The 25919-nt window shown below is 45.2% G+C and overlaps 1 protein-coding gene across 1 annotated transcript in view; it reads right to left on the bottom strand.

Annotated features, from left to right (window-relative positions):
- Positions 1 to 22664, bottom strand: part of LOC140402507 (equilibrative nucleobase transporter 1-like) — a 104834-nt gene extending 82170 nt beyond the window's left edge. The window contains exons 1-3 of the mRNA XM_072490366.1: positions 22515 to 22664; positions 19480 to 19726; positions 7181 to 7313 (exon numbers count right to left, since the gene is read on the bottom strand). Of these exons, the coding sequence (XP_072346467.1) occupies positions 7181 to 7313; positions 19480 to 19669 (323 nt within the window). The 5' untranslated portion in view covers positions 19670 to 19726; positions 22515 to 22664. The remainder of the gene's footprint in view (positions 1 to 7180; positions 7314 to 19479; positions 19727 to 22514) is intronic.
- Positions 22665 to 25919: the final 3255 nt, after the last annotated feature.

The raw sequence follows: 25919 nt of genomic DNA, 5'->3' as shown, positions 1-25919 counted from the left end.
AGTATGCAGGCACCCCTCATGAATGTGAGACCGTCACCACAAAACACAACACAGGCCCATTTATTCCCAAGACACCTCCCAGAAAAACAGGTAGTACACCCCAGAGACCCCAGCCCACAGACACGTGCGCACCCCTGAAGATTTATGTGGATGGCTCCTCCACAGTGTTAAATGGAAAGAGAATTACCGGTTGCGGTATTTACATAGAGGACACGCCCTAGATGAGATTTCATAAAAGTTGCCAGATCACTTAGGCTCGCTGGCAGCAGAACTGGCAGCAATTGCATACATTGTCGACCTTCCCGACTCATTCCCGAGCCCAGCAGACATCTATTCGGACAGCTTGTATGTCTGTAATAGTTTGACAGAGTTTGTTCCCCTCTGGGAAACAAGAGGATTTGTTTCCGCGGATGGTAAACCCCTACCCTCAGTCCCATTACTTCGCCATATCTTGGAGACAGCGAAGGATAGAAAATACGGAATAATTAAGGTTCGCAGTCATCACCGTTCTTCCCCCCTGGTAACATTAGAGCAGACACCCTAGCGAAGGCAGGCTCCAGGCATGGTTATTTTTGGAAACCCCCGAAAGCACCCCAGTACTCGCAGTTCAGGTCTCACAGACCAATATTCAGGATCTAGCGAAGGCACAGAAAGAGGACGAGAAACTCAGGGAATTTTTAAAGGGAACCTTCGCAGCCCCGTATGATAAATACAAGAATGCAATAACCACACATGACGGTGTGATTTTAAAGGATGCCATTTAGATAGTTCCCAGCCAGGACAGGAACCAGATCATTTGTCAGTTCCATGACAATCATGGACACTAAGGAATTGAACCCACCCTAGCCCACCTCAGACCACTCTGCTGGTGGCCTGATTTAAAAACCGATGTAACGCACTACATAGAGAATTGCTTAATCTGTGCCCAGAACAATCTGGACAGATATGCGAAAAAGGCTCAACTTAGTCATACCCGCCCGGTTAATGGACCCTGGACAAATCTCCAGATAGATTATATCGGACCCCTACCGCCGTGCACAAATGGTTATAAGTATGTGTTGGTGGTCATCGACACCTTCACAAAATGGTTGGAAGCATTTCCATCGCGAACTAATATGGCCAAGACGATGGCTAAAATATTAACACACCACATCTTTACAAGATGGGGCCTCCCCCGCAGTATAGAGTCCGATCAAGGCTCCCGTTTCACAGGACGTGTAATGAAAAACGTCCTCACGATTTTTGACATTCGACAAAGGTTTCACATTGCATACCACCCCCAGTCAAGTGGTATTGTGGAGAGGATGAACAGGACATTAAAAGCCACCCTCAGGAAGATGGTGCAGCAGAATAACAGTACCTGGGATTCAGTTCTCCCATTTGCTTTACTGTTTATAAGAAACACGGTATCCATGTCCCCAGGATACAATCCCCACACCCTCATGACCGGACGCCCCATGAAAGGCACAGAGTATGTATTAGGACTGGATTTGGCCAGCCCCGCATTTACAGCCCCCACCATGAAAATGCGGTTAAACAATTGTCAGAGAACATAAAGGCAGCCCAATCCGCAGCAGCTGTGAGACTTGGAACCAGGAAGAAACAGAGCAAGGCTTGTTTCGACAAAACAGTACACGCCACTGAGTTTGCAGTAGGGCAACAAGTTATGCTTTCCCTTTACAACCCCAGTTCATTCCTTTCCCCAAAATTTTCCGGACCGTACTCCATTTCAGACAAAATAAGCCCCTCAGTATACAAAATAACCTATCCCAATGGTAAGTCTGCGTGGTTTCATATAAACCAGCTCAAGGCTTATGGCTTGCAGAATAACCACACACACCACATCCTGCTCGCAGCAGCAGACGATCACGCCCCACCCACAGATGACGTATTCCTACCCTCCCCCAACCAGTCCCGCCCGCCCTCAGACACGACTCCAACTCTGCCTCCAGAGGCACGACTCCGCCTCTCCCTTCCGTCAACCAGCAGTGACAGTGATAGCGATAACAATGACGATAGCCACAGCACACCACGTTCCAATTATACCTCTGTACCAGGCCCAACTCCCAGCAAATCCAAGCATGATTCCACTGACCCCTTTGAGATTACATATATCAAAGCCCCTGACCCAGACCCACCGCCCGATGATTACGGATTGAAGCATAGTAGCTCCAACCTCGACACACGATTCTGGCACCGAGACAATTCGTTCTGGCTCATCCGGAATGATGAGATGGACCCCAATTCGTCCCAAGCAGCTTTAGCACGGTTACTACAGACAAGGGTTTGGCAGCCGGAAGAAGATGATGACTTAGAGTCTGACTCCCACCAAACGAATCCCTTTGCGACCCTGTTCGCTATTGAGCAGTGAGGTGTCCAGATGATGGAGACAAAAGGAACCGATGAAGAGATACGGTGTCCTTTCTGATGGAACCTGCAGCATTTTCGTTGTATGTTTGTTCGTTAGTGTTAATGTTAATTGTTGTTCGTAAACTCGCAAGTTTCACGGCCCCACGTCACCACCCCCTTTGGCGCCCAATGCCTGTTAATGGAACAAGTTTGTCGCCAGACAACCGTTCAGAGGAACTAGTTTGTCGACAGAACATGACTCATAGCTACTCTCCTGATTCGAGAGGAAGCCCCCACGACGATCACATTCTTACCCATTCTTGCCGGTTGCTCAGGCAGTGGAGAAACGGCATTGGTCCCGCCCTGCGTGGGGACCCCCCCTCTGGTCAACTATGCTCGGGTAGAGCAGAAACGGCATTGATCACCATCCTACCCGGGGATTCCACCCATTTCTTATCCGCCACGGCCCATACGCACCCCATTTTGGCTCGTTACGTTCAAAATTCTTTTGTTTGGTTTTGGCAACCCTTAAGTTGTTTCCGCATGCAATTTACATCCTCAAACACTGGGATGGTAAATCACACAGGCTGCGAGACGGCTGGCAGTATGGCAGTATTTTTCTGAGATGTCCTGTCCCAACATTTGGTTTAAAAAAAAAAAATGAGGGAGTCACAAATGGTGACCAATTATAAAGGGAAATTGGCAATAAAGGACAGAGAGACAGACATTCGAGATTTTAAGCAAGATAATAACAGAAATTACGCTTGTGTTCACAGAACTCCGGAACCACAGGAACCCCAGAGGAAGACAAAGAAGTAGACCGACAAAGATGAAGACAGCCTTCGTGTTCACATGGATCTTAGCGGGATCCCTTCAGTTGCGCGCGGACGCTACCCCCCTGACCCCTACCACACAAACCGTAAATGATTCTCAGCCCTGCAATACACGGAACCCCGAGATAACTAGCCCCGCGACAGCTAGCAATACCCCGCCCTGGTGTGATAGGTTTATCACCTGGTACTCGCTCTCATATGTAGTCGAAGCACTCTCAGTGCTGGCGATACTTTGCAGTGTCGTGCAAACGTTTAGAGTTAGGAAATGGCGAAAGAGAGCATATCGCTCTCGCACCCCGGTATATAGGTTTAGGTCCCCCATTTTCGGATTTCACCAGACCCCCGAACCCCTTGGGACGGATTAAAGTGCATCCATTTTTCTTTATGTATCCTGTGGAATAAAGAGATGTAAACCTCTGTGTCTGACTGCCAGGCCAGAGAAATTTGTGTGCTGCTATTTTGTACAGGTTAAGATGTATAGATTATTTTTGAACTGTTTGAATAAGGACAGTTTATTGAGATTAGTTAGAGGTACCAGTTTTTTAATTTTTCTGTAATGCTTGTATTAATGTCATAGCGCCTCGTAGAGTTTTATGATAATGAATGTATTTAAAACGGTTTATGTAAAATTGTGTTGCATAGGATAGGACAGTGTAGAGCCTAAGTATGGGTGCCCAATTTGGTCAGAAGATGAAGACGACGTAGTAATGTGATCCTTCATGTTTCGCGTTGAGGATCACAAGGAGGGCTTGTAGCCTTCTGGGATGGCCATGTCCCGATTACAAAATGGACACTTGCAAAGAATACAGGGAAAATTGGACAGTACTGAGAAACAAACAGGTGCAAGGTCTGTCTGTTGATTAGAGCCTTGGCTCTCAGACAGGACAGAAACTGCTAAGCCATCTACATACAAATGAGCCATCTCCGGGGACAAAAAGGAAACATTTAGATAAACAATGTTAAGGCAGACACCCCGGCGCCAGAGGAGACACAAACAAAGCAAACCAACGGCCACCTAGGACATGCCCAGCAACCAGGGAACCCGCCCCTCTATTGGAGGAAGAGCGATAAGAATGATTGGGAAAGGCCGAATTAATTGAGGCCAATTTCAAGGCCCGCCCAAAAGCGCGCGAAGCCCTTTCAGGTATAAAATGTATTCCGCAAGAGCAAATCTTTCTTCTTTGGCCTTGGCTCTCAGCGAACAGAGACCAGCCGAGCAGCTATGCCAGCCCAAGTAAGTTCCAAGTCAACGCACGCTACGAGATAGACTCTCCTAGTTGCTACCCTGTAAACAGCTCAACCCAGCAGCCTCAGAACCAAGCAACGGCCATTGTTCCTCTGACTGAGTGGGCACCCGAAGCTAAGTATAGGCTTTAGTAATAGTGTTAGTTTAGGTTGTAGAGTTTTATGCATGAGTAGATTTGACTGTGTGTAAATAAATGAGCATTGCTTTTGAACTTACTAACTGGTGTATTGAGTTATTGATCAGTATTCGGTTCTGAACCTTGTGGCGGTGTCGAAAGATACCTGGTGACTCTTGAGCAAACGTAATTAAACAGAGCCAAATTAAGAGACAATACCAAAGAGAGCAACACTACCATACTGAGTTCTTTGTAGTTATTCCCAGTCTGAAGTTTTCTACTGCTTATCTGCAATTTATATCTCGATTAAATGCGCCTAAAATCATTTTTCAACACATCTTCATTGTCTACCATGAGCCCTCTATCACGGATCGGATAATGGACCCACATCAAAGCCTATATTTTATTTCATGACTTTCTGTGTACGGAATGGCTTAATTAGGTTTAATAAAGTTTATCTCAGATATTCACATGCAAACTGGGCTCCAAAACTAATTACAAACTTTCCCTTCCTCAAACATGTCTGTCTCATCTGTTTCTGCTGGCGATACCTTTGTTATCGGCCCTGCCTTTCCGCAGCAGCACACGCGACTCCCTCTGTTCCCTCTTCCTCTATGTATGTGCTACCACATAGAACATAGAACATAGAGCATAGAACATAGAACGATACAGCGCAGTACAGGTACTCCGGCCCACGATGTTGCACCGACATTGGAAGTCAAAAAACAAAAGCCATCTAACCGACACTATGCCATTATCATCCATATGCTTATCCAATAAACTTTTAAATGCCCTCAACGTTGGTGAGTTCACTACTGTTGCAGGTAGGGCATTCCACGGCCTCACCACTCTTTGCGTAAAGAACCTACCTCTGACCTCTGTCCCATATCTATTACCCCTCAGTTTAAGGCTATGTCCCCTCGTGCTAGCCATTTCCATCCGCGGGAGAAGGCTCTCACTGTCCACCCTATATAACCCCCTGATCATTTTGTATGCCTCTATTAAGTCTCCTCTTAACCTTCTTCTCTCTAACGAAAACAACCTCAAGTCCATCAGCCTTTCCTCATAAGATTTTCCCTCCGTACCAGGCAACATCCTGGTAAATCTCCTCTGCACCCGTTCCAAAGCTTCCACGTCCTTCCTATAATGCGGTGACCAGAACTGTACGCAATACTCCAAATGCGGCCGTACCAGAGTTCTGTACAGCTGCAACATGACCTCATGACTCCGGAACTCAACCCCTCTACCAATAAAGGCCAACACTCCATAGGCCTTCTTCACAACCCTATCAACCTGGGTGGCAACTTTCAGGGATCTATGTACATGGACACCTAGATCCCTCTGCTCATCCACACTTCCAAGAACTTTACCATTAGCCAAATATGCCGCATTCCTGTTATTCCTTCCAAAGTGAATCACCTCACACTTCTCTACATTAAACTCCATTTGCCACCTCTCAGCCCAGCTCTGCAGCTTATCTATGTCCCTCTGTAACCTGCTACATCCTTCCGCACTGTCGACAACACCACCGACTTTAGTGTCATCTGCAAATTTACTCACCCACCCTTCTGCGCCCTCCTCTCGGTCATTGATAAAAATGACAAACAGCAACGGCCCCAGAACAGATCCTTGTGGTATGCCACTTGTAACTGAACTCCATTCTGAACATTTCCCATCAACCACCACCCTCTGTCTTCCTTCAGCTAGCCAATTTCTGATCCACATCTCTAAATCACCCTTCAACCCCAGCCTCCGTATTCTCTGCAATAGCCTACCGAGGGGAACCTTATCAAACGCTTTACTGAAATCCATATACACCACATCAACTGCTCTACCCTCGTCTACCTGTTCAGTCACCTTCTCAAAGAACTCGATAAGGTTTGTGAGGAATGACCTACCCTTCACAAAGCCATGCTGACTATCCCTAATCATATTATTCCTATCTAGATGATTATAAATCTTGTCTCTTATAATCCCCTCCAAGACTTTACCCACTACAGACGTGAGGCTCACCGGTCTATAGTTGCCGGGGTTGTCTCTACTCCCCTTCTTGAACAAAGGGACCACATTTGCTATCCTCCAGTCCTCTGGCAATATTCCTGTAGCCAATGATGACATAAAAATCAAAGCCAAAGGTCCAGCAATCTCTTCCCTGGCTTCCCAGAGAATCCTAGGATAAATCCCATCAGGACCATCATTTAGTATCTCGCCTATCTCTTCAGACTCCACACACAACTTCCCATCCCTGTCCTTGACTGGCCCTACATCCTCCCTCTGCCCTCCATGGGTACTCGTTGCTCTCCCATATACCTCCAGGTACATCACCCATTATTTGTCACACCTTCGCATCATGTTCTGTCTGCATCTCCCGTCCTACTGCACACCCCATACTTCAGCTCCAGCCTCTGGATCTTAACACTTTCCCTTTCGTTGCTCTAACTCTCTCGCACCATCCTCCTTCAACTCTTTCCCATCTTACCTCTTTCCCCGACCAACTGTTCCACCACCTTGCACTTGTTTTTTTCCTGTATATCTTCCTGGTGTTCTCACTCCACATCCTGTCCATACTGCTTTACCCTTCCGTCCCTCACGCGAACCCGAACCGGCAATGGTCAAGAAATAAAATGGAGGACTTACATGGCCACGAGGCGGGTGATCCACGTACCCAAGCGATCAAGCAGAACACCAGTGGGGAAGGCCAGAATATTGAAGGCGAAAGAGGCGATAGTGAATACCAGAGTGAAACGTTGGTCCTGTGGATCACATCCTGCTGCCAATGAAATTGTAAGAACAAGGAGGAGATAATAAGGGAGTAAGAAATGTGGAAATAAAACACTCGGCACATTTCACAACTTCAGTAAATCCACAGTTGTTTTACATCATATTCAACACTTTTCACGAATCGTTGGTGATGAGGAACTACCTCCAGCCCTCTCCTTCCTTCTCTCTCTCATCACTCAGTATCGTCCTGTCTGAACCCTCTTTCACCCTCCCATGTTCAAATTTATCCAATCCCTTTCTCTTTCTCCCTCCCTCTATCTTCCCTCCGCCTCATGATTACTTGCTTTATGACGTTCCGATGTATTAATCATTGTTTCTGGCCCCTTCCGCCTTGTACAATATCGTCTCACTTCCTCGATGTCCTGTTGAAAACTCTCCCACTGCACGACATGTCTTCCTTTTCCCTGTCCCATTGAACTCGTTATGCTTCTCCCTGTCCTCCTACTTTCTCGCGGTTTCTTTCTCACGCTCCCACTCCTCTTTCTCCCTCTGGTTCTCTGATCTGTTGGTACATGTTACTTTTCATTTTCCCCTATCTATCTTGCTACCAATTAGTATCCAGATCTCTCTAAGTCAGTAACTTGTCTCAACTCATTATTTACTCACATTTTTGTTCCTGCTCCACTTCCAGTCAAGATATTTTTAAGTTGCTTCTCCCTCTCAATTTCCATATTCTCTGCTCTCGTATAATTTGTTTCCCAAATGTTCACATAGAATCATAGAAGTTTACAGCATGGAAACAGGCCCTTCGGCCCAACCAGTCCATGCCGCCCAGTTTTTACCATTAAGCTAGTCCCAGTTGCCCGCACTTGGCCCATAACCCTCTATACCCATCTTACCCATGTAACTATCTAAATACTTTTTAAAAGACACAATTGTACCCGCCTCTACTACTACCTCGGGCAGCCCATTCCAGACACTCACTGCCCTCTGAGTGAACAAATTGCCCCTCTGGGCCCTTCTGAATCTCTCCCCTCTCACCTTAAACCTATGCCCTCTAGTTTTAGACTCCCCTACCTTTGGGAAAAGATGTTGACTATCTACCTTATCTATGCCCCTCATTATTTTATAGACCTCTATAAGATCACCCCTAAGCCACCTACGCTCCAGGGAAAAAAGTCCCAGTCTATCCAGCCTCTCCTTATAACTCAGACCATCAAGTCCCGGCAACATCCTAGTAAATCTTTTCTGCACTCTTTCTAGTTTAATAATATCCTTTCGAAAAGGGTGACCAGAACTGCACACAGTATTCCAAGTGTGGCCGTACCAATGTCTTGTACAACTTCAACAAGACGTCCCAACTCCTGTATTCAATGTTCTGACCAATGAAACCAAGCATGCCGAATGCCTTCTTCACCACGCTGTCCACCTGCGACTCCACCTTCAAGGAGCTATGAACCTGTACTCCTTGATCTTTTTGTTCTATAACTCTCCCCAACGCCATACCATTAACTGAGTAGGTCCTGGCCTGATTCGATCTGCCAAAATGCATCACCTCACATTTATCTAAATTAAACTCCATCTGCCATTCGTCGACCCACTGGCCTAATTGATCAAGATCCCGTTGCAATCCTAGATAACCTTCTTCACTATCCACTGTGCCACCAATCTTGGTGTCATCTGCAAACTTACTAACCATGCCTCCTAAATTCTCATCCAAATCATTAATATAAATCACAAATAACAGTGGACCCAGCACCGATCCCTGGGGCACACCACTGGTCACAGGCCTCCAGTTTGAAAAACAACCCTCTACAACCACCCTCTGTCTTCTGTCGTCCAGCCAATTTTGAATCCAATTGGCAACCTCACCCTGGATCCCGTGAGCTTTAACCTTCTGCAACAACCTACCATGCGGTACCTTGTCAAAGTCCATGTAGACAACATCTACTGCACTGCCCTCATCTACCTTCTTGGTCACCCCCTCAAAAAACTCAATCAAATTTGTGAGACATGATTTTCCACGCACAAAGCCATGCTGACTGCCCCGAATCAGTCCTTGTCTCTCTAAATGCTTGTAGATCCTGTCTCTCAGAATACCTTCTAGCAACTTACCTACTACAGACGTTAGGCTCACCGGTCTGTAGTTCCCAGGCTTTTCCCTGCTGCCCTTCTTAAACAAGGGCACAACATTCACCACTCTCCAATCTTCAGGCACCTCACCTGTGGCTGCCGATGATTCAAATATCTCTGTTAGAGGACCCGCAATTTCCTCCCTAGCCTCCCACAACATCCTGGGATACATTTCATCAGGTCCCGGGGATTTATCTACCTTGATGCGCTTTAAGACTTCTAGCACCTCCTCCTCTGTAATATGCACACTTCTCAAGACATCACTATTTATTTCCCTTAGTTTCCTAACATCCATGCCTTTCTCCACCGTGAATATCGATGAGAAATATTCATTCAGGATCTCACCCAACTCTTGTGGCTCTGCACATAGATGTCCTTGTTGATCCTTTAGAGGCCCTACTCTGTCCCTAGTTACTCTTTTCCCCTTTATGTATCTGTAGAATCTCTTTGGATTCTCCTTTGCATTATTTGCCAAAGCAATTTCATGTCCCCTTTTTGCCCTCCTGATTTCCCTCTTAACTCTATTTCGACAATCTCTATACTCTTCAAGGGATCCACTTGATCCCAGTTGTTTATGTACGTCATATGCCTCCTTCTTCTTTTTGACCAGAGTCTCAATATCTCGAGTCATCCAGGGTTCCCTACTTCTACCAGCCTTGCCCTTCACTCTAAAGGGAATGTGCTTACCCTGCACCCTGGTTAACACATTTTTAAAAGCCTCCCATTTACCAGCCGTCCCTTTGCCTGCCAACAGTCTCCCCCAATCTACCTCTGAAAGTTCCTGTCTGAAACCATCAAAATTGGCCTTGCCCCAATTAAGAATTTTAACTCTTGGGCCAGACCTATCATTCTCCATAGCTATCTTAAAACTAATGGAGTTATGGTCACTTGTCCCAAAGTGATCCCTCACTAACACTTCTGTCACTTGCCCTTCCTTATTTCCCAAGACGAGGTCAAGTTTTGCCCCCTCTCTAGTCGGTCCATCCACATACTGAATGAGAAATTCCTCCTGAATACACTCAACAAATTTCCCTCCATCCAAGCCCCTAATGCTATGGCTGTCCCAGTCAATGTTGGGAAAGTTAAAGTCCCCTACTATTACCACCCTATTTTTCTTGCAGCTATCTGTAATCTCCTTACATATTTGCTCCTCAATTTCCCGCTGACTATTTGGGGGCCTGTAGTACAGTCCTATCAAGGTGATCTCTCCCTTCTTATTTTTCAGTTCCACCCATATAGACTCAGTGGGCGAACCCTCGGATATATCCCCTCTAAGTACTGCTGTAATGTTCTCCCTAATCAAAAACGCCACTCCCCCTCCTCTCTTACCTCCTGTTCTATCCTTTCTATAGCATCTGTACCCCGGAACATTGAGCTGCCAGTCCTGCCCCTCCCTTAGCCATGTTTCAGTCATAGCTATAATATCCCAGTCCCATGTGCCCATCCATGCCCTGAGTTCATCCGCTTTGCCCGTCAGGCCCCTTGCATTGAAATAAATGCAGTTTAATGTAGACTTTCCTTGCTCTCTGCCCTGCTTTCTCTGGTCATGCTTTACACACTCTCCCTTCCTGCCTTTTGTTTCTGTCCCCACTGACTTCCTACATCGGTTTCCATCCTCCTGGCACATTAGTTTAAACCCTCCCCAACTGCACGAGCAAACACACCCCCGAGAACATTGGTTCCGGTCCCACCCAGATGCAGACCGTCCGATTTGTACAGGTCCCACCTCCCCCAGAACCGGTCCCAATGTCCCAGGAATTTGAAACCCTCCCTCTTGCACCATCTCTCAAGCCACGTATTCATCCTAGCTATCCTGTCATTCTTACTCTGACTATCACGTGCCACTGGTAGCAATCCTGAGATTATTTGTTTAACACATTTAGCTCATTTAATCTCCAATTACTCTCTATCTCAATGCCACAGCCTCGTTCAATTCCTCGCTCGCTTTTCTTCCTATTCAATACTTTCACTCCATTTTGTCTCATCCGTATCTCTTTTCCAAGCTCTGTTCACTCCTTACCCTCATTTGGTTTTCCTCACTGGATGAGTTATAAAGTGAGATTTGACAGGCAAGGATTGTTTTCCTTGGATGAGACTAGGCTGAGGGGCACAGGATTGAAACGGTTAAAATTATGAGGAGCATCGAGAGAGTAGACAGGGATAAACATTTCCCCTTGATGGGGAAAGGGGTTGATCAATGTTTAGTGAACAGCTGTTTAAGGTAAGGGGCAGGAAGTTGTGAGGAGATGTGGAGGACAACCTGTTCACACAGAGGGGTTTTGGAGTCTGGATCTCGCTAACTGAAAGGGTGCTGGAGATACAGGCGCACATAACAGTTCACATGTATTTAGATGTTCAGTTTCAATGTGCAAGATATGCAAGACTATTTGTGAAGTTTTGGAAAATGGGATCGGTATATTTTGGTGGTTGTCTTTGACTGGCAGAGACGCAATGGGCCGAAGGGCTTTTTCCGTGATGTAGACGTCAATGACTCAATAGATCCTTCTGTCTTTCTCATCCTGGCTCATTCTATCACAATGTTTCTCTGTCGTACTCCTTTGCCTTTTTGCAGACGGGTCAATCCTTCCTGTTGTCTCTCCATTCACTGTCTCTTTTTCAATCTCCATCCCAAACTTTCCGCCCACTTCTCCACGGCCTTCCAATTGTTCAGTTTCTGTCTCTATCCCAAACTCTCTTTTGGACCTTTACTGGCGTTTCTCCCTATCCATATTTAACTTGACCTTCAACTATCTGCGTCTCTCAATTCTCCATCTTCATTTTCCCCTTCTCGTCACTGATTCTCCATCTCACACTAACTCTCTTTCATGAAATCGCTGCAGTGGCCATCGAGTCTGAACAGAATCTGCGAAAGAACACCCATCACAGTCCCACTCCACCACCCTATTCCCGTAACCCCACCTAACCTTTGGACGCTATGGGGAAGGATAGTGTGGCCAATCCACTTTTAGATAGTGGACAGAAACCGGAAAGACAGTCAAACAAGAGTTAACTGGTAGCACGGTAGAACAAGTGGATAGCCACAAGTGGATAGCGGATTCCCCGCTGGGTCACTATCTGTGCGGGTCTGCACGTTCTCCCCGTGTGTGCGTGGGTTTCCTCCGGGTGCTCCGGTTTCCTCCCACAGTCCAAAGACGTGCAGGTTAGGTGGATTGGCCACGCTAAATTGTCCTTAGTGTCCAAATAAAAGTTAGGAGGGGTTATTGGGTTACGGGGATAGGGGGGAAGTGAGGGCTTAACTGGGTCGGTGCAGACTCGATGGGCCGAATGGCCTCCTTCTGCACTGTATGTTCTATGTAAGACGGAAATTGAAGCGGGACCCTAGTGCTGTGAGGCAGCAGCTGTAATCACTATGCCACCATGAACAGGCTATTGGTGAGGAAGGGATTCTCCACAATCCAGCACTTTACTTATGATGGGGAGGTGGCCACTGGGGTGGTGACTGTCTGCAACGCCGGGTGAAATGACAACAGGCCGACATCACGCTCCGCAGCCGTACTCTCTGAACGTCCTTATCCCTCACTGCTCCTGTACTCCCATCACCAACCATTCACATATCTGACCCGATATAAATATCTCACTAACCACCTCTTTTGCTCCGCAGATTTCTCAGCCACGCTACCTTCGCCTGTCTCTTCCACCTCATTTTATCTGTTCAATTCTCTCAGTCGCTCTCTTTGTATCTCCTTTATTCGTATTCACCCATTGACTTCCTCTCTCCCCCGCTCTCTCCCTCCCTCCCCCTCTCTCTCTATCCCTCCCTCTTTGTTTCCTTCAATCATCAGATTAACTCTCTTCCTTTTGGGTGGCACGGAGGCAGAGTGGTTAGGACGGCTGCTCCACATCCGGGTTCAATTCCAGCCTCGGGTAACTGTCCATGTGGAGTTTGTACTTTCTCCCCCCAGGTGCTCTGGTTTCCTCCCACAGTCTAAAGATGTGCAAGTTAGGTGGGTTGGTAATATTCTATTGCCCCTTAGTTTCTGGAAGGTTAGCTGGGATTACTGGGTTATGGGAATAGGGTGGAGGCCTGGGATTAAGTTGGGTGCTTTTTCCAAGGGCTGGTGCAGAGTCGATGGGGGCAATGGCCTGTAAATTCTATGATTTTGTCCCATTTTAGTTTGTATCCGCTTCCCAATCGCTGGTGCCATTACTCATGCAGCATTTATGTATCTTGCTTTATTCTCTCTTTCCGCTCTCCACCTAACTGCTTCCAGACCTCTCTTCCTCTCTCAATGGCTTTGACTTTCCATCCCCCTCTCCCCCTTGTTATGGGTCCGGGTTTACAGAACCCCAAAGTGTTTCATGGAGTTCAACCGACCCACAACTTTTAATAGATTGTGGTGTGGGAAGCACACGGCGTACTCTCCAGGTGTGATACAGCAATTATGGACAAATGGTTTTTAAAACAAAACAATGTTTATTCTATGAACTTAAGTTACCCTTTTAAAAACAAACATTGAATATCTTAACACCCATTACTTCAAAGATAACCCCAAAAGACTACAACACTAAATAACCCTTCAAACTGTTCCTTTAAACATCCAAAAAACTTCAAACCTTCAAAAATAGACATTAGGTTACATTCAATATATTTATAGTCTTTGGTTTGCAGAAATCAACAGACCAGCTCTGTGTTTCTTCCTGCAGCTCACAGCAAAACACACAGACACTCCCAGCTGCCTTCTCAAACTGAAACTCAAAAAAGCAGAAGAGAGCTCAGCTCCCCCCACCCTCTGACATCACTTCAGTAGTAAGATCAGCTCCATTTCTTAAAGGTCCATTGCTTAAACATCCATTTCTCAAAGGTACTCTCACATGACACCTCCCCCCCAAGAAAAAAAAAATAAACCATCAACTTCAAGATGGTTTCATTTTTCACCTTTGCCCCATCAATTAAGAAATGCACACAGTAAAAACACTTTACCGGTTCAAAAGAAACAACACACGCAAACAGGTATAATAATACAGTCCATTTTTTTTTGTTCTTCTTCCTCCAACCGCAGTCCTTCTCGATTGACAGTCTCTTTGAACAAGAAAGTCTCTACACGATCCATCCATTCCTCTATGCCTCGGCATTTCTCTTTAAAGTTAGATACTTCAGTTCAATCTGACCACAGAGACCCTTGCATTTCTCCAATACTGGTGCATCAGTTACCACAGCTTTCAGGCAGTCAAATGCATGTTGAAATTCCGCTGCCAATTAAATTTGTTACATTTCTTGGGCAAGTCCATCAGTGGAGCAATCATGCTACAAAACTCTTGCACAAATGTTTGATCAAATCCACTCATGCCAAGAAATCTCATTATTTCCCTTCGTCGTGAGGGTATCGGAAACTCCTCAAGGAAAGTGATTCGGGCTTCTCCAAATTCACTTTTGGCTAGGTTTAACATCAAACCTGCCTCCTGAAGTCGATCGAATAACTCCATCAGATGTTTTAAATGTTCTTTCCATGTCTGGCTGAAAATTACCAGATCCTCGATGTATACCGCACAATTGGGTAATCCTGAAACGACTGTATTAGCTAACCGTTGAAATGTGGCTGGGCCGTTTTACATGCCAAACTGCATAACTTTGAATTGGTATATACCACCTGGAGTCACAAAAGCTGAAATCTCCTTCGCCCTTTCGGATAAAGGTACCTGCCAGTAACCTTTAAGTAAATCCAATTTGGAAATAAAAGCGGATTGCCCACTTTCTCAATGCAATCCTCCAAATGTGGGATAGGATAAGAGTCCGTTCTTGTAACAAGGTCTTGTAACCTTTCTATCGTCCACACACAACCATTGGGTACCGTCTGGTTTAGGTACCATCACTATGGGTGAGCTCCATTGGCGGCAATCCACTTCAATGATGCCATTTTTAAGCATACTCTCAATCTCTTTGTTAACCTGTGCCAATTTTCAAGGATTAAGTCTATATGGTTGTTGTTTGATAGGAACAGCAATTTCCACATCTACATCAAGTATAGCCAATTTAGTACTTCCCAATTTATCTCTACAAACTTGCCCATGTGATATCAATAACTCTTTCAGGTCAGTTCGTTTTTCCTCTGGAAGATAACTCAACAATTTATCCCAATTTTTAAGAACATCCTCATTTTCCAATTTAATTTGAGGTATGCCAAATTCACAGTCATCTGGATTTGGTTCGTCACTTGGAGTCAGAATCATTAAAACCTCCTTTTTCTCTCCTTCCCTTTCAAAGTACCTTTTAAGCATCTTCACATGACACACTCGGTGAGTCTCCCTCCTATCTGGTGCTTTTACCACATAATTCACCTCACTTAATTTCCTTCCAATCTGATAAGGTCCACAAAACCTAGCTTTTAAAAGTTCACCAACACTGGTAACAATACTAAAACTTTATCTCCACTGGTAAAACTACGAACTTTGGATTTCTTGTCCCTGCCCGTTTCACCACATTTTGTGCAACTTTCAAATGTTGTCTAGCCAATTCACCTGCTCTATTTAATGATTCCCAAAGATTTGACACGTAATCCAATAGTGTAATTTTCGATTTCTCACCCATCAATTTTTCTTTAATCAATTTAAGTGGTCCTCTTACCTCATGACCACAAATTAGTTCAAAAGGACTAAATTTGGTTGACTCAATAGGTGCATCCCTAATTGCAAACAGTACGAATGGAATTCCTTTCTCCCACTCCTCTGGGTAATTTTGACCATAAGCCCTCAACATTGTCTTTAATGTCTGATGCCACCTTTCTAACGCTCCCTGCGATTCTGGATGGTACGCAGTTGATTTAAATTGTTTTATTCCTGAACTATCCCTAACTTCTTTGAATACCTTTGAGGTAAAATTTGATCCTTGATCTGATTGAATTTCTGTCGGTAGTCCATATCTCGTAAAGAATTGAAGTAACTCCTCCACAATCTTTTAGCTGTAATATTACGTACTGGAATGGCCTCTGGAAACCTAGTAGACACATCCATTATAGTCCAAAGATATTGATTCCCACTTTTTGTTTTAGGAAGCGGTCCTACACAATCGATTAGGACCCTTCTAAAAGGTTCCTCAAATGCTGGAATGGGTGTGAAGGTCGCTGGCTTTATCACTGCTTGAGGTTTCCCTATCACTTGACATGTGTGACATGATTGACAAATTTAACTACATCTTTATGTAGTCCAGGCCAATAAAAATGTTTCTGGAATTAGCTTGAGTTTTCCTTATCCCCAAATGACCTCCCGCTGGTACCTCATGTGCAACTCGCAACACCTCCTTTCTGTACCCTAATGGCAATACTACTTGATGAACTTCTGCCCATTTTTCATCCGCCTGCATATGTACAGGTCTCCATTTTCTTATCAAGACATCACTTTTACGGTAATAATACTCTGGTATACTCTCAGATTCCTCTTCTGTATATGCTTTCTGATATATCCGTTTTATTTCTACATCTTTCTGTTGTAACTCCGCCAATTTTCCTGAACTAAAAATATGCACCTCATCCTCCACTTGTTCTTGTTCTTTTTCAAACATCTGATCAAAAATCGTTTCTGATAATTGCACTTCAACTTCATCTTCACTCTTTGATTTCTCCTCTTGTCTTAACCTGTGACTTTGCGACCTTGTTACTACATAATCCGGAAAAGTCCGAGGATATTCGTCCTTCAATATTTCAATTGTCTGATTTTCCACTGGCTTATCAACCACAGTAGGCATCACTCCCACCTGCGATCCAGCTATATAATTTCCCAAGATAAACTGTATTCCTGGACAAGATTGTTTCTCTATTACTCCTACTACCACTTCACCACTCTTCACTTGACTTTCCAACCTTACCTTATATAAAGGAACACTACTCCTCTCACCCTGAATTCCACATATTACCACCTTTTCTGGCAACATTCTTTCCAAACTACATAATTCCTCATCACTTACCATTAAAGATTGACTAGCTCCCGTATCTCTTTAACTTGTGACCTCTTTACCTGCTCCTCCTGATACACATGAGTAAATTTTACCCACACAAGTAATTTCTTTAAATACATCTGGCACCTTCTTATCAATTACTTCTTGAACAGGCTGTACAATCGTTTGCACCTCCTTCGCTTCCCTTGGGCTTTCCTTTCCCACTCTAACAAACTCCACTGTCTTATTCTGTTTTACCACATCAGCCTTCCCAGCCTTCAACCACCAGCACTGTGACTTTACATGGCCTAGTTTATTACAGTGAAAACATTTGAAAATTTTATATCTATTCCACCCTCCTGGATTTCTTTTTTAATCTGAGGTACACTCTCTTTATTATCTCCCATCAGATCACCTTTACATTTACCACTTGAGTATTTCTCATGTCCCCAGTTTCTATCTCTCACCGGCTGAAACTGATGTCGGAAACCAAGCCTACATTTATGAACTAATTCATAATCATCTGCCATTTCTGCTGCTAATCTTGCAGTTTTAACCCTCTGCTCTTCCACATGAGTTCTCACTACATCAGGAATTGAATTTTTAAATTCCTCCAAAAGTATAATTTCTCTGAGAGCTTCATACGTTTGGTCTATTTTCAAAGCCCTTATCCACCTATCAAAATTTGAGCCTTTCAAATCCCATGTATGTTTGACCTAATTCTTTCCTTAAATTTCTAAACCTTTGTCTGTAAGTTTCAGGCGCTAGCTCATATGCACCTAAGATGGATTTTTTCACCTCCTCATACGTTCCAGATACCTCCTCCGGTAGTGAGGCAAACACTTCACTAGCCCTGCCTATCAGCTTTGTTTGAATCTGTAATACCCACATGTCCTGTGGCCATTACATTTGTTTAGCTACCTTCTCAAATGAAATGAAAAAGGCTTCTACCTCCTTCTCGTCAAACCTTGGCAATGCTTGGACATATTTAAATAGATCCCCACCAGGTCTTCGACTATGAAGCTCTGTCTCACTATCCTCACCAATCTCATCCAACTGTATGCTTCCCTTTGCGATTGCCAATTTTAACTGATTTTCATGTTTCAGAACCATTTTATGAAGTTCAAACTCTCTCTCTTTTTCCCTTTCCTCTCTATCTCTATCTTTGTTTTTTTCTTCTCTCTCATTTTCTTTTTCTCTCATTGCATATTCAAGCTGCTTTAATTCTTTTTCATGTTCAAATTGCTCAATCTGCAACTGGAGCTTTGCCATTTCTAATGAGTCAGAATGTATCCCAGGCAAATGTAAATGCTCAGCTCCCGTGGTAAGTACCTCACCTTTTCGCATTTTGCCAGGCAATGTTAACTGCAATGCGTTTGCCAAATCTAACAGTCTGCTTTTAGACTCTGTCTGTAAGGTATTGTGTGTTACCGTGTCCACCACCAAAAACTTCTTAGCCTCTGAAAGAGCCATTGTCCACAACATACTCCCCACTTAAACTAAAATACCACACCTGAAAAGCAACCACAATATGATCACCCCTCACTGTCTTTAAGTTTGTTAAGCCAATCCAATCGATGGACTTTTATCCCATCGAGCCCCCAATTGTTATGGGTCCAGGTTTACAGAACCCCAAAGTGTTTCATGGAGTTCATCCGACTCACAACTTTTAATAGATTGTGGTGTGGGAAGCACATGGCATACTCTCCAGGTGTGATACAGCAATTATGGACAAATGGTTTTTAAAACAAAACAATGTTTATTCTATGAACTCAAGTTACCCTTTTAAAAACAAACATTGAATATCTGAACACCCATTACTTCAAAGATAACCCCAAAAGACTACAGCACTAAATAATCCTTCAAACTGCTCCTTTAAACACCCAAAAGACTTCAAACCTTCAAAAATAGACATGAGGTTACATTCAATATATTTATAGTCTTTGGATTGCAGAAATCAACAGACCAGCTCTGTGTTTCTTCCTGCAGCTCTCAGCAAAACACACAGACACTCCCAGCTGCCTTCTCAAACTGAAACCAAAAAGCAGAAGTGAGCTCAGCTCCCCCCACCCTCTGACATCACTTCAGTAATATGATGAGCTCCATTTCTTAAAGGTACATTGCTTCAACATCCATTTCTTAAAGGTACTCTCACATGACACCCTACACTATCTCCACATAAATAAACACTAACCTGTTCCATTCCTCTCCCCGAAATCACTGGAGTTGTGCAAGGGCACACAGATATCGAGGAAATAATCTTCCTTCTTCAACACGAGGACGAGTGAGGCCCATCCGAACACCACACCGGCGAAGCCCACACATTCAAATAGCCCCGTGGCAAAGGACAAATACAACTTGAACTTGTTGGAAACAAGTCCCATTCTTGCTGCCTACTTGAAAACTGTATTTAAAAGCTTGCAGACTTCCTCTTCCGTTGGCTGAAATAAACAATAAATTCCGTTGGTACAGTATTTTTCACCATAATTTTATAAAGTGCCGTAATTATTATACAATAGAGACCCAACACCGAGTGCAACTACACCCAGGTCCACAATATTATTATAATGCAGAATGTCTGCTTTCCCGAAATGTGACTGGAAGATAGAAACTGCACCCGTGATCAGCTGTGCATCATAATTGCAGCAGGGTGGCGCGGTGCTTTGTATTGCTGCTTCACCGTGCCAAGGACCCAGTTTCGATCGCGGCCCCAGGTCGCTGCCCATCTGGAGTTTTTACATTCTCCTCGTATCTCAAACCCAAAAGATGTGCAGGATAGGTGGATTGGCCACGCTAAATTGCCCCTTAATGGGAAACAAATAATTGAGTATTCGAATTGTTTTTTTTCTCAAAAAGTGATCATGTGTTCATCTTCCAGTAGACGAAGAGGAATCGTACTACTAACTTACCACAGTCAGAAGTTTTACAACACCAGGTTAAAGTCCAACAGGTTTGTTTCGATGTCACTAGCTTTCGGAGCGCTGCTCCTTCCTCAGGTGAATGAAGAGGTATGTTCCATAAACATATATATAGACAGATTCAAAGATGCCAGACAATGCTTGGAATGCGAGCATTAGCAGGTGATTAAATCTTTACAGATCCAGAGATGGGGCAACCCCAGGTTAAAGAGGTGTGAATTGTGTCAAGCCAGGACAGTTGGTAGGATTTCGCAGGCCAGATGGTGGGGGATGAATGTAATGCGACATGAATCCCAGGTCCCGGTTGAGGCCGCACTCATGTGTGCGGAACTTGGCTATAAGCTTCTGCTCGGCGATTCTGCGTTGTCGCGCGTCCTGGAGGCCGCCTTGGAGAACGCTTACCCGGAGATCAGAGGCTGAATGCCCTTGACTGCTGAAGTGTTCCCCGACTGGAAGGGAACATTCCTGCCTGGTGATTGTCGCACGATGTCCGTTCATTCGTTGTTGCAGCGTCTGCATGGTCTCGCCAATGTGCCACGCTTCGGGACATCCTTTCCTGCAGTGTATGAGGTAGACAACGTTGGCCGAGTCGCACGAGTATGTACCGCGTACCTGGTGGGTGGTGTTCTCACGTGTAATGATGGTATTCATGTCGATGATCTGGCATGTCTTGCAGAGATTGCAAGACCCACGGCGAAGAATCACTGAAACGACTACACGATTACATCAATAAGTTCCATCCAACCATCAGACTCACCATGGACTACTCTCCAAAATCAGTTGCATTCTTGGACACACTCGTCTCCATCAAAGACGGTCACCTCAGCACTTGGCTTTACCACAAACCCACGGATAACCTCACGATGCTCCACTTCTCCAGCATCCACCCTAAACACATTAAAGAAGCCATCCCCTATGGACAAGCTCTCCGTATACACAGGATCTGCTCAGACGAGGAGGAGCTTAACAGACATCTACAGACGTTGAAAGATGCCCTTGTACGAACGGGGTATGGCGCTCGACTCATCGATCCACAGTTCCAACGCGCCACAGCAAACAATCGCACCGACCTCCTCAGAAGACAAACATGGAACACAACCGACAGAATACCCTTCGGCGTCCAGTACTTCCCCGGAGCGGAGAAACTACGTCATCTTCTTCACAGCCTTCAACACGTCATTGATGAAGATGAACATCTTGCCAAGGTCATCCCCAAACCCCCACTACTTGCCTTCAAACAACCGCGCAACCTCAAACGAACCATTGTTTGCAGCAAACTACCCAGTCTTCAGAACAGTGGCCATGACACCACACAACCCTGCCATTGCAATCTCTGCAAGACGTGCCAGATCATCGACATGGATACCACTATTACACGTGAGAACACCACCCACCAGGAACGCGGTACATACTCGTGCGACTCGGCCAACGTTGTCTACCTCATACGCTGCAGGAAAGGATGTCCCGAAGCGTGGTACATTGGCGAGACCATGCAGATGCTGCGACAACGAATGAACGGACATCGCGCAACAATCACCAGGCAGGAATGTTCCCTTCCAGTCGGGGAACACTTCAGCAGTCAAGGGCATTCAGCCTCTGATCTCCGGGTAAGCGTTCTCCAAGGCGGCCTTCAGGACGCGCGACAGCGCAGAATCGCCGAGCAGAAACCTATAGCCAAGTTCCGCACACATGAGTGCGGCCTCAACCGGGACCTGGGATTCATGTCGCATTACATTCATCCCCCACCATCTGGCCTGCGAAATCCTACCAATTGTCCTGGCTTGACACAATTCACACCTCTTTAACCTGGGGTTGCCCCATCTCTGGATCTGTGAAGATTTAATCACCTGCTAATGCTCGCATTCCAAGCATTGTCTGGCATCTTTGAATCTGTCTATATATATGTTTCTGGAACAGACCTCTTCATTCACCTGAGGGAGGAGCAGCGCTCCAAAAGCTAGCGACATCGAAACAAACCTGTTGGACTTTAACCTGGTGTTGTAAAACTTCTTACTGTGCTCACCCCAGTCCAACGCCGGCATCTCCACATCAAACTAACTTACCAGTTAGGCAAGTCTACGTTTAATTGCATTGCAAAGATAGCACTTCCAACAGTGCAACCTCATCTCAGGTCTGACCATACAAAAATGCACAGTTCCCTCAGTACTGACAATACAATCCTTCAGTTCAGACGCTCTGTCAATTCAGCACTACATATCTACTGGGCCAAAAAGATGCTGCGCTCCCTTCATCCTGATGTCCAGCCTTTCCCGCGCAGTCACACTGCTGAACATGCATTCCTCGGACTAACCTGTGGTCTCACATTGCGCCAGTTCAGCAAAAAGGCAGCACTGACAGCAGGCAGGGCAGCATCGTCTCAGCGCTGAACGACCAACTTTGTGGCCATTCGTTTTTCTGCAGGAACTCAGATCGGACAACGCTCTCTCAGTAGAGAGCTTCTCGAGTGTTCGATCGTCGAGAAACTGCAACATTATTGGATCGTCATGAGAGTCATTACATCGAAAGTAGTTTTTCTGGTTATTCAGCTCGCTACAAAACCAATGCAGCCTTTGGAAGAGGGTAGACCGCAGGGCATGGGCTGTGCAACACATTGGCTGAGAGCTTTGAGAGGGAAACCATGAGATGAAATAAAGGAAGGAGTCGAGACAAGACGAAGACAGTCAAATAAATACATCAAAATAGAAAGTGAGACGGACTTGCATTCATAAAGAGACCAGAATCAAACCAGGAGGTCCAGAACCGCGGAACAGGAGAATACGCATTTTATGACATGTCCTCTCTCTTGTAATGTAGACGGCGTCATGTTGTCTGCGCAAATGAGGATCACACAAACAACAAAGCAGGAAAAACACCTAATCTAATTTATTTTTGCATTCCTGAGTTAAAAATGAACACTGTGCCAGGACACGGGGTGAATATACCCTCTTTAATTTCAATGGCGTACTTGGAATCTATCTTCTGACTGAAAAGCTCAGCGAGTCCGGCATTATTAGTTTATTTAGAATTCATTATGTTCTGTACACAATCTGCAGGTCAAAGCCAGACTGAGTAATCACCGCAATAGCCGACACATTTCACTGGTGAGCGTCGTGGCCCGATATGCTTTCCACAATGTGTTCAAGCAAAACCCTCGGGAATAACTTGCTGGGCAGAACTCAGTTTGCGTTTCACAAAGGCAATCCGACTCCAAACCTCATTATTTGTTTTCTCCAAAAAATAACAACGGAGCTAAATGGCAATGGTTTTCCTTCACATCAAATAAAGGTAGTACCACGTGACATCAATAGTCCAGGGCAAATCTGCAGATTTGCGCGTCGGAAAGAAAGTCTCCGACATTTGTGGTGATATATTGCAAAGGTAAATGGATGTGGGTTCTGAGGCTATTCATCTCACAAATATATGCAGAGGGGCAGGTAGTATTGAGGCAGCATGGGGGCTGCTGGAGGACTTGGCCAGGCGAGGAGAGAGGGCCAAGAAGTTTGCAGATGGAATACAATATGGAAAAGTGTGAGGTAGCGGCACTATGGTAGGAGGAATGGAGGCATAGATTATTTTATAAATGGGAAAAGGCTTAGGAAATCAGAAGCACAGAGGGATTTACCAGCCCTACTTCAAGATTCTCTTAAGGTTAACGTGCGGGTTCAGTCGGCAGTTCGGAAGGCAAATGCAATGTTCGCATTCATGTAGAGAGGCCCAGAATTCAAGACCAGGGATGTACTTCTGAAGCTGAATAAGGCTCTGGTCAGACGTCATTTGGAGTATTAGGAGCAGTTTTGGAAACTGTTTCTAAGGAAGGATGTGCTGGCCTTGGAAAGGTTCCATGGAGGTTCATTAGAATGATCCCTGGAATGTTGTATGAAGCTTGTTGTATGAAGTATGGTTGAAGACTCTGGGTATGTACTCGGAGTTTCGAAGGATGAGAGTGGATCTCATTGAAACTTATAAAATAGTGCGAGGCCGGGGTAGAGTGGACGTGGACTGAATGTTTCTACTTGTAGGAAAAACTAGAACCAGAGGTCACAATCTCAGACTAAAGGGACGGTCCTTTGAAACAGAGATGAGGAGGAAATTCTTCAGCCAGATGTTGTCTATATGGACTTCAGTAAGGCCTTTGACAAGGTCCCTCATGGTAGACTAGTACAAAAGGTGAAGTCACACGGGATCGGGGGGGGCTGGCAAGGTGGATACAGAACTGGCTAGGTCATAGAAGGCAGAGAGTAGCAATGGAAGGATGCTTTTCTAATTGGAGGGCTGTGACCAGTGGTGTTCCACAGGGATCAGTGCTGGGACCTTTTCTCTTTGTAGTATATATAAATGATTTGGAGGAAAATGTAACTGGTCTGATTAGTAAGTTTGCAGACGACACAAAGGTTGGTGGAATTGCGGATAGCGATGAGGACTGTCAGAGGATACAGCAGGATTTAGATTGTTTGGAGACTTGGGCGGAGAGATGGCAGATGGAGTTTAATCCGGACAAATGTGAGCTAATGCATTTTGGAAGGTCTAATGCAGGTAGTGAATATGCAGTGAATGGTAGAACCCTCAAGAGTACTGAAAGTCAAAGAGATCTAGGAGTACAGGTCCACAGGTCATTGAAAGGGGCAACACAGGTGGAGGAGGTAGTCAAGACGGCATACGGCATGCTTGCCTTCATTGGCTGGGGCATTGAGTATAAGAATTGGCAAGTCATGTTGCAGCTGTATAGAACCTTAGTTAGGCCACACTTGGAGTATAGTGTTCAATTCTGGTCGCCACACTACCAGAAGGATGGGGAGGCTTTAGAGAGGGTGCAGAAGAGATTTACCAGAATGTTGCCTGGTATGGAGGGCATGACCTATGAGGAGAGGTTGAATAAACTCGGTTTGTTCTCACTGGAACGAAGGAGGTTGAGGGGAGACCTGATAGAGGTCTACAAAATTATGAGGGGCATAGACAGAGTGGATAGTCAGAGGCTTTTCCCCAGGGTAGAGGGGTCAATTACTAGGGGGTATAGGTTTAAGGTGAGAGGGGCAAGGTTTAGAGTAGATGTACGAGGCAAGTTTTTTACGCAGAGGGTAGTGGGTGCCTGGAACTCGCTACCGGAGGAGGTGGTGGAAGCAAGGACGATAGTGACATTTAAGGGGCATCTTGACAAATACATGAATAGGATGGGAATAGAGGGATACGGACCCAGGAAGTGTAGAAGATTGTAGTTTAGTCAGGCAGCATGGTCGGCACGGGCTTGGATGGCCAAAGGGCCTGTTCTTGTGCTGTACCTTTCTTTGTTCTTTGTTCAGAGGGTGGTGATTCTGTGGTGCTTTTTTGCCGCTGTGGAGTCCAAATCACTGAGTTTTGTTTGGACAGATAGATAGGTGTTGATCAATAAAGGCATCATGAGTTATGGGGAGCAGGCAGAACAATGGGAATGATTGTATGGCGGAGCATAGGCGATGGGCCGAATGCCCTAATTCTGCTCCTATGTCTTACCGATTTACTTGTGGCATCTTTAGAGCGATTGATCAGGCTGATTGGGCACAAATACTTCAATTTTTTCAATGACGTCACTCATTATAACCTAAAGGAAGAAGCCAAGATGCTGACTCTTGATCAGTGATCAGCGATATTTCTACATCAGAAAATGCAATAGTCCATGTGGAAAGATCCAAGCAACACAGAGGTTTCTGCTTTCAAATACTTCACTCGTCCTCGGCCACAT

This window comes from Scyliorhinus torazame, chromosome 25 (assembly GCF_047496885.1).
Source record: "Scyliorhinus torazame isolate Kashiwa2021f chromosome 25, sScyTor2.1, whole genome shotgun sequence".
In the NCBI taxonomy this organism is placed as follows: Eukaryota; Metazoa; Chordata; class Chondrichthyes; order Carcharhiniformes; family Scyliorhinidae; genus Scyliorhinus; species Scyliorhinus torazame.
The sequence above is the reverse complement of the archived record's forward strand: the minus strand, read 5'-3'. Positions and strand labels throughout refer to the sequence as shown.